The following is a 9,199-nucleotide window of genomic DNA, read 5'->3' as shown; positions in this document are numbered from 1 at the left end:
AATTGGGTACGTCTGTGTGAATTACACCCATAAACAATAGCTTAACATTATTAGTTTATAGTTTGGATTAATATAGCTCCATAAAAAGCCAAGTTAAAAGATCGCTGACACTTTAATTAAAAGTTTTGCCCAAAAAGATGTCCAAGTCATAAAGCAGGGTAGATTACCAACCTGAAGAACTCCGGGTCTGCAAGCAGAGCCCTTGCCTCTCACTATCTATATATTCATCAGCGAAATGGTGCATTAGAGAGGAAAACACAGCTCATTTTGGAATTACAGCCATATTTATATGTGTGTATATCTCTATCTCCGCACACACGCACCGAGAGAGCCTCCCATGCCCCGATCCCTTATAAAAAGGGTTTTATGAGACCAGCTATTTAAATAGAAAATTCAAAGCTGGAAGAAGAGGGGGAGGAAAGGCAGAAATTAATGAGAATAAAGGCTCAGCAGTGCCTTGCTGGGTAAGAACCTTTTCCATGTGAAGCCGCCATGTTCTCTTTCAAAATTCCCTAATAAATACGTTTTTAAAAGCCCGGCACACCGCCTGATAATTGGAGTTTGAAAAGCTCTGTTGAAATATCCACTGTAATTTGATTTTCTTTTTTACTTGCTCTGCTCCGCTGCAAGGTCCGCGCTTAAGGGGTTCTTTTCTCCCATGAAAAATCAACTTTCCCCCCTCCCCGCCTTATCATGCAGCAAAAATTCAGTATATTTCTATTTTTCGCAGAGCTTGAAACCCCTGCCCCTGCTCCAAGTGTATTTTTCTCCCCTCTTTCTCGCCTAGGAATTAAAGACACCCCCCCCTGTTTACAAAGCAAGCAGCAGGTTGGGGTGCTAACAAATTAAATTTAATTAAATAAAGGAAAACAAAGCGAAAAAAGGAGCTGCCCAGGGATGCTAAGCACCAAAGGGGACATCCCCGAGCAGGGCTGGGATCCTCCGATGCTTCTTTTTGAATAATTGGTTATTTTCGTCTGAGATTTTACATTTTATTATTTTTTTTTTTTTCAGGTAATAAAGGGAAAACCCTGAGGTTTTGTTTTGGTTTGGTTTTGGGTTTTTTCTCCCCTGCTCCTGAGGCTGTTTTATCTTTTTTTTTATTTCTTACTGGCTGAATTTGCTGCGAGTCGATTTGACAAAATCCTCTCTGCACTTTGGGTCGGAGTCTTCAGCTCATCACCAAGTACAGGAGTTTCAGATCGAGTTTCTGTGGGGACTGTTCCGTGTTTTTCTTTATTCTTCCTTTCCCTGGGTGTTTTAAAAAGGAAAAAATCGAGGGGAAAAATGCCTGGTTGGCATCTTGTAAAGAAAATGATTTTAAAAGGGGGATGCTCTGCGATATTTTCATTTATTGAGGGAAGAAGCCGCCCCTGCGCAGCAGATAAACCTTTTCCACCTCCAGCAGATGATCCCAAATCCAGGTGGAAACCCGATTAACACCCAGTTTTGCTCCTTCAGGAATCCTGAAAGGCAGCGCGAAACCCCTCGGCGCCTGGTACCGCGGAAGTTCCGCGCCCTTCAGGTGCTCTTTCCCTTTACAGAAACGGGCTTGAATTTTTAGGAATTCTTTGCAAAACTCGGGAAATATCTGGCAGGGTTCCGATCTTCCTGATTTTTGATTTTGATTTCCTTTTAGTTGGTTTATTTGTGTGGAAATACGAGACAGGAAAAGAGGAGGATCCCGGGGCAGGGGATTAAAAGACAAATGACTTTAATAAGAATATCTTTTTCAATTCAGCTGGAAGAATAAATGATGAGAGCGTTGCTGAAAGTACATTCATTGATTGACAATAAACAACCGCATTAAATATTCAATCTGCCCCTCTTACTCAATAAATATTTAACCAAACATTAAAGGAGGTCTTCGAATATTTATTAGACAGTGACTTAATTCATTTGTTCTATTCCTTGATAGATCGCTAATTCGATATCAAAAGTCATTAAGCCGGGCCTGCTTTAACTTTAAACTTGGAAACTTTACACGATCCCCCCGCACGCTGTCAGTGCTGAAATGGGAGATTCTCCATCAAGCCTGCCAACTGGGCTGATGTATAGTTGATGTGCACATAGAGATCGACATAATTAGCGTATGTTAGAAGCTTGTTAATTAGCACCAACACCCCCCACCCTCCTCCCTCCCTCTCAGATTGAGAGATAGAGGTTTACTCCTAATTTAGCAGCCCGGCTGGAAGGAGAGCTGGGCATCCCCGCCTGCAGCAAGAAATGTTGGAAAACTTACTTCTGTGTCTCCAGTGATTTTATTGAGCTACCTAAAGACTATCCAGGAACCTTTCTGAAGGATAGAAATAGCCGTCGTAATAAATTATCATAATCAGCGTAATTAAAATCTTGGAAAATGGGAGGAAAACCCCCGCTACAGCTCTGTAAGACCCTCCCTCTTTCCTCCTCCCCTCCCCAGCCCAAATCGCCTTCACCCCACCTCCAAACCCCGCTAAAAAGCAGCAAGCAGGATCCGAATTGGACGGGGGGGAAAAAAAAAAATAAAAAAAAAAATAAAGAAAAAAAAAGAGAAAAGGCAAGAGGGAAAAAAACAATAAAAAAGAAGCAAGAATAATAATAAAAAAAAAACAACAACGAGGGGAAAAAAAAAAAAAGCATCAACTTCCCCAGCCGCCCCTCGTCCTTGTTCTGCCGTGGAGCCTTACAAGGGGTGTGCCTTCGGGAAAATGAACCCAAATCTGCAATTGATTTTCATAATGTTTCTGCGGTGTTTGCAAACCAATCGTTTGAACCTCTGAGATCTTACCTAAGTGAACCACTCCTACGCATCTAAGTGCTCCAAACTGATATATGACAATATCTACTTTGGATCACGTGTCTGCCGGAGCGACTAAGACGGATAGCGCGTCATCTCGCCTTCCCAAATTTTTTCCCCTCCGCACATCGCCTCCAAAACATCTAGCTATAGGAGCAAGAAAAGGAGAAAGATGTTTAACTCGGTGAACCTGGGCAACTTCTGCTCCCAGTCGCGTAAGGAGCGGAGCGCTGAGTTTGGAGAAAGGGCAGGTTGCGCTTCCAATCTCTACCTCCCCAGCTGTACCTATTACGTCCCTGAATTTTCAACCGTGTCATCCTTCTTGCCACAGGCCCCCTCTCGCCAAATCTCCTACCCTTACTCCACCAACCTCTCGCAAGTGCAGCCCGTGCGAGAGGTCTCCTATGGTCTAGACCCCTCGAGTAAATGGCACCACCGAAGCAATTACGCCTCGTGTTATTCCGCAGAAGATCTGATGCATAGAGAGTGCATCCCGCCTTCCACCATGACCGAAATGCTAATGAAAAACGAGAGCGTGTACAGCCACCACCACCACCCCAGCTCCAACCACCCGGCATCCACGGGATTCTACACCAGCATGAACAAAAACACGGTCTTGCCCCAAGGCTTCGACCGCTTCTTCGAAAACGCCTATTGCGGGGCGGAAAACCCCACCGAGAGCTGCCTGCAGAAGGGCGAGGGCAAAGTGGAGGCAGAGTCCCAACCCCATGCGCTGTCATCCCGCGGAGAGCAAGGTATAGACCCGGAAGATGAGGAGGAAAACACGAACCCAGGCTCTTCAGCCTCGTCCTCTTCTGTCACCAAGGAAGGAAGCAAAAGCAGCAATTCGAGTAGGTAGAGCAGTAAATGGAAAGGTTAAGGGACTAGCCCGTGTGTTTTGTCGGTCAAATTTTATGTGGAGTTTTATAAGCATTCAAAGGATTTTATTATAACCTACAAAGCTCTTTCTTCCAACGAGAAGAATTTTTACGATGGGAAAAGCTCTTTGAAAAAAAAAAAAATGGAGATGTTAGGCGCAGACACAGTATCTTTGAGTCTGTGAAATTTTAAAAGCACACCATCGTGACAAATATTAACTTTGATCATGAACTTACATGAGCATTTTAAAAGGATTTGGTCCCGGGTTGCTGAGGGTAAAAGGCAATTGGGCAGAACACTACTTTAGAAGCCTCTGCTTTCTTTTAGGCATTAAGATGCATGCAAAACGTTGGGTTTTTTTTTTTTATTATCATTATTCTTTTTTTTTTTTTTTTTAATTAAAACTGCATGTCGAACCTTTTCTCTTGCTGGGGGGACGGGATGAAGAGGGAAAGCTGCCGGATTCGCAGGCGAAGCTGAGCGTTTTCTTCGACTTTTCTCTTGAAAGTGGCATTTATTCTCCCCCAAGCCCACTGGAGCGTTTCGCTTTTGTCAGGAAGAGCTTTTACTTACGTGTTGGGTTTGTGGTTTGGTTTTTGGGTTGTGTTTTTTTTTTTTCCCTCGGATCTTCTGGGTTGCTGGTTAGGTTGGGATGGTTTTTCCTCTTGCATGCACTCACATTTCCCAGGCAGTCTTAGAGGAGCTTTTTTTAAAGGCTGATTCCAGGCAACTTTGCGTTCAGTGAGGGGTTCTTTTGGGAAGAGGGGAGGGCTGGTTTGTTTCCCTCTTTGCTTTCGTGATGCAAATCCCCTTTTGCAGCTCAGATGCTCAGCTCGCTTTGACTTTGATTCCTTTTTGCGTGTGTGGCGAAGACTGGAGTTAATCAGAAACTTATGCGGAACATAATATCTCGTTCCTCTAATTCCAGCCTTGCTCATGCTGTTCCTATACACACAACAGATTTGCAGCTGAGTGTGGGCTTGGAGTTTGTTGTGCAGGTTTTGGTGGTTTGTTTTTTTTTTTTTTTCCCCTCTCAGCCTCTCTAAACCCAACTCCAGCAGCTTGCTGCCTCCGGTCTCAGGCTGGAGGCGTGTTTTTCTTTTTAAATTAATACTTAGCCGCCCTGAAAATGTCTGTATTTGCCTGCAAAAAGCCCTGTGAAGAGAGGAGGGGGGAAATAATGCCACCGCGGTCCTTAAGACCCTGTGTAACCTCACCTCTACTACCCCTAACAATGGGCGAGCTGCTGGAAGATCTCTTTCTCCCCCTGCGTTAAATAACTGGAATTATTAAGATGCCCTTCTCTATCTGGCCACTTGTGAGGATGAGTTTGTGTCTTGCGTTGCCTTAGGATGTTTATTTTGCTTTGTGGTTCTTTTAAGGTGCTCCCAGAACGAGGAAGAAGAGATGCCCCTATTCGAAATTCCAGATCAGAGAGCTAGAGAGAGAATTTTTCTTCAATGTCTATATAAACAAAGAAAAAAGGCTCCAGTTGTCTAGGATGCTAAATCTCACTGACCGACAGGTTAAAATTTGGTTTCAGAACAGAAGAATGAAAGAAAAAAAATTAAGCAGAGACCGCCTGCAGTATTTCTCTGGAAATCCCTTGTTGTGAACATCTTTTGCATTCCCCTCTGCTGGTGAAGTCGATGTGGTTCGAGGAGGAGCAGTGGCCAGCATGGCTTTGAGTCGACAAAGCAACCTCAAAGTTTAAGCCTTTTCCTTCCCTATATTTGTATGTCTGGGACGGTGGTGAGTAAAAAAAAAGGAGCGAGATTTTCTTTTCAAGGACTTGGATTCCATGAACATTTTATTTAATTTTTACCCCCCCCCCCCAAGAACAGGTTGGGCTTTCCCCCTTTTTTAATTATTATTATTATTATTATTTTTATTGCTATTATTATTTAGGCAACCGGTTGAATAAACTGCAGTGCTGTGTGTTCCTAGCAGGGGGATTTCATCTGTGTTATCACAAGAGCAGCCAAAGTCTCCCTGTAGGATCAAACCACTTCATCCGGGGTGAGTGTGTGTGTGAATGCACACTCACGCCCACCGTGCTCACTATTTCCACCTCCTCCAACCACCCTTCTATCCAAAAAAATATATATATGCCGATATATACAGGAGTGGGGGAGTATATATCCATATATGTATATTTTCTGCAGTGTAATTTCACCATTTCAGAGCAAATCCAGGTAAAACTGCGTTTGCAACAACTGGCTCTGAAAGGGTTTGTAAATAAATTTCGTAGTGGTTTTTTAATTTTATTTTAATGTGTTTTTTTTTTCCTGGAAATGGGAGGTGAAGAACAATAAGAGGGATAAAAAAAAGAAAAAAAAAAAAAAATTAAAAATCTTTGTGTATGTAAAGTGAGTCCCCGGGATACTCTGTGAAATTCTGTGGCAAATAAAGACATTGCAAGCTGTTCTCCATTATGGTTTTATTTGACCATTTTATTAGAATTTCCCCTCTTAAAAGCCTCTTTGGGGTCATTGTGGTGTGGGGTTCTTCTGGAGGAGTTTAAATATCCGAATGCATATCAGAAAGATCATCATCCATATTCATGCTCCTCGATCTGCTCCAAGAGGACCGGGACTGAGAGGAAACCTCCACCTTGGAGCCCCCGTTTGGTGTGGAGCTCAGCGACTGGAAATTTATCGGGTTTTTCTTGGCCCAAAAATCCGAATTTGGCTCCAGATGTTTTGCTCTGGTTTCCGGTTGTAGTTAATTTTTTTTTTTTTTTTTTTTTTTCTCCCCCCTTAGCGTTTTTCTGAAAACAATACAGCGATCTTCTTTAAATACATTAATATTAATAATAAAAAATGAATAAAACTCGAATTACACCGAGGACCGAGCTGCATTTCCATCACCCAAGGACACCTTCTACCTCCAGAGCACAAATGCAAAGTCAAGTCCTTAAATTCCTGCTTGAGGAAAAACAAGTTCAACTCCCAGGCTCGGGGCATTAAAGTGATTTTCTTTCCCCCCTCCTTTTTTTTTTTCTTTTTTTCCCCGCCTCGCAGTGTCCTACCCAACCTTTGCCAGGACAAAGAAACCCGTGGGTGACGTGGTGTGTGAATTGGGTGTAAATACAACAATTTGGAAGGGTGCTTTAGTTCTTCTTTTTTATCTGGGGAGGGGGTGGGTGGCTTGTGTTGAGGTTTCCAGCCTGGATTCTCCTCTTCTTTTTGATGGGGAGGGATGAAATTGTGAGGATAGATGAGGGAAGGGGAGGGAGAGACGATAAAGAATAAAATAAAATAAAATAAAATAAAATAAAATAAAATAAAATAATAAAATAGAATAGAATAGAATAGAATAGAATAGAATAGAATAAAATAAAATAAAATAAAATAAAATAAAATAAAATAAAATAAAATAAAAGGGGGGGGAATAAACCCTCCAGCAGGCAAGGAACATAACACAATATTCCCATCCTTTAAGCGTGTTCTTGTAAAGTTCTCATCCTTGCTTTTAAATACAACCGTGTGGAACGAGAACCCCTTTGATGGTGTCTTCTGATTTTATTTGACAACGGTGGGATGAAGGAAAAAAAAACCACCAAAAACAAATATAAAAAAAGAATCAAAGCTCTTGTAAAAGATCATTAAAATCGGAGTAATTTAAAAAAAAAAAAAAACGTCTCTGTTTGCACCCACCCCAACACCCCTCAGCACCCCTCCCCCCCCGGCAATGAAATCCAAACACACGTCAGGATTCCGTGATAAACCCGTGCTGGTTCCACTACGAGATGATCTTGAAAGGATGTTCAGAGGGATGGTTCTCATTAGAAGAGTGGGAAAGGGAAGAAAAAGGGGGCTGGATGGATGGGAAAAAAAAAAAAAATCTTCTTTATCTTTATTTTCCTACATTTCTTTTTTCCTGCGAAGCTGAGAGGAAGCGAGTCCCCGGCTTAAACCTCGTTTTTAATAAATTAGGATTAAAAGGGGAATTTATTTTAATTTTTTTTTTTTTTTTTTGGTGAGGGCTGGAAAGTAAAGCAGCCAAGAGGAAGAGAGGAGCCATCTTCCAGGCAGATGGAGCCGCAAGCCGGGACCAGGCTTCTCCTCCATGGCGAGAAAAGCAAAAAAAAAAACACAAAAAAAATAAAGAGGGAGGGGAAAAAAAAAAAAAAAAGAAAGCACCTTTCTTTAATGAGTGTTTGCCAAACCTTCCCAAGGTTAGGAAAACTAAAGAGAGGTGCAATAAGGTGGATATCGGGAGGTCAGAAGCTGCAGTTAATGCTCCGTAACAGCGGCGGCTGCCCGGACAAAAGCGGCCAGTCTAGACATTGTAATAAAGACTGCAGCACTAAACAGCTTAATTTTTCTTAATTACCCCGTCTGGCTAAAGGAAAAGACTTCCGCAGTAAATAGTAAACAAATCAGGGAGTCTTGCTCAGGGAATTTTTTTTTTTTTTCCCCTCTTTTCCCTCCCCCCCATCCCTGCCCCTCTCCCCTTTTCCGAGGCTCCAGTTCAACTGCAGCACAATGAAACTGGAGGCCTAGTTCAAAGTTTTCGCCAGCTAAAATGGAATGCCAGTTGTAAAATCCAAGTTTATAGACCATGTGGGAGTTTACAGCAGCATTAAGCATCAGTGCCATGTAGGAAAAGGGCTGTTAATGTTCTGGGGAGGGAGGGAGGGAGGGAAGGAGGGGGGAGAGAAGGGGATGGCTGAAGGCCGGGGGGTGGGAGGGGGTCACTGAAGATGCTCTGGGTACCACAATGGGGGATCCTACAAGCAGAACAGGGTTAGGACACATGTATCTCGCCAGCCTGCACTTAGATGGTGGGTGACATGTGGGAGGGGTCCGGGTTTGGTTTTTATTTTGGGGGGGCGGGCTCGGATTGAACCAACCCCGGCTCTCCCTCAAATCGCTAAGGCGAGGGGTTTTCCAAGGCGGGCCGAGGGGGATGGAAAGGTGGGAGTGAGACCCCCAGGAAGAAAAAATGTGAATATATGATGTCTTTGAACTTCAATAAAGTCAAGTCCATCACCTTTAACCCTTTTGTAATAAAGCGGAATCAGAGAGGGGCTCGGCTCCCCGGCCGCCCCGCCCCAAGGGAGCTGGGGGGGTGGAAGGGGTGACCTCGGGGTAGGGGGCCCCACATTTAAAAAAAAAACCAAAAAAAAACCCCAGCTCAATAGAACCAACCCCAAACTCGGTTTTTGAACCCCGCGTGGCGTTTATGACGCTTATATTTAAGCCAGCCGCGCAGCACTTCATGGATTTGGGGAGCAGGTTTAAGACACCCGCCGCACACACTTTATTATTCTTATAAATATTCTTATAAAACCTTTTGATATCTTAACGCATGAAAAGTTTTTATAACTTTGTTGGGCGTAAAAGTTTTACAAGTTTTTTCCTTCTCCCCCCCTATATATTTATATTTTTATTTTATTTTGTTTTTTTTAATGAATTCCCAGCACGCATTTGGGCTTTTCCATCAACTTTATCCCTACCTCGGATGCCCATCCCAACAAAGCTCCCCCATAGGCTGAGCAACTCGCTCTGTGCACGCTGTTAATTACACCCAGAC

The 9,199-nt window shown here is 43.1% G+C and overlaps 1 protein-coding gene across 1 annotated transcript; it reads left to right on the top strand.

The window, feature by feature from the left end:
- Positions 1-2,951: 2,951 nt before the first annotated feature.
- HOXC11 (homeobox C11) lies at positions 2,952-5,273 on the top strand. The gene is made up of 2 exons (XM_008502898.1): positions 2,952-3,630; positions 5,041-5,273. The coding sequence occupies exons 1-2, from the start codon at positions 2,952-2,954 to the stop codon at positions 5,271-5,273; spliced, it is 912 nt and encodes a 303-aa protein (XP_008501120.1).
- Positions 5,274-9,199: the final 3,926 nt, after the last annotated feature.

The sequence above is a fragment of the Calypte anna genome, chromosome 33 (assembly GCF_003957555.1).
Source record: "Calypte anna isolate BGI_N300 chromosome 33, bCalAnn1_v1.p, whole genome shotgun sequence".
NCBI classification, from domain to species: Eukaryota; Metazoa; Chordata; class Aves; order Apodiformes; family Trochilidae; genus Calypte; species Calypte anna.
This window is presented reverse-complemented; position numbering and strand designations above follow the sequence as displayed.

Bases quoted from the DNA above. Each gene is read 5' to 3' on its own strand.
- HOXC11 (XM_008502898.1), top strand. From the start codon at position 2,952: ATGTTTAACTCGGTGAACCTGGGCAACTTCTGCTCCCAGTCGCGTAAG. The intron at 3,631-5,040 runs GTAGGTAGAGCA...GGTTCTTTTAAG, and splicing joins AAGCAAAAGCAGCAATTCGA to GTGCTCCCAGAACGAGGAAG.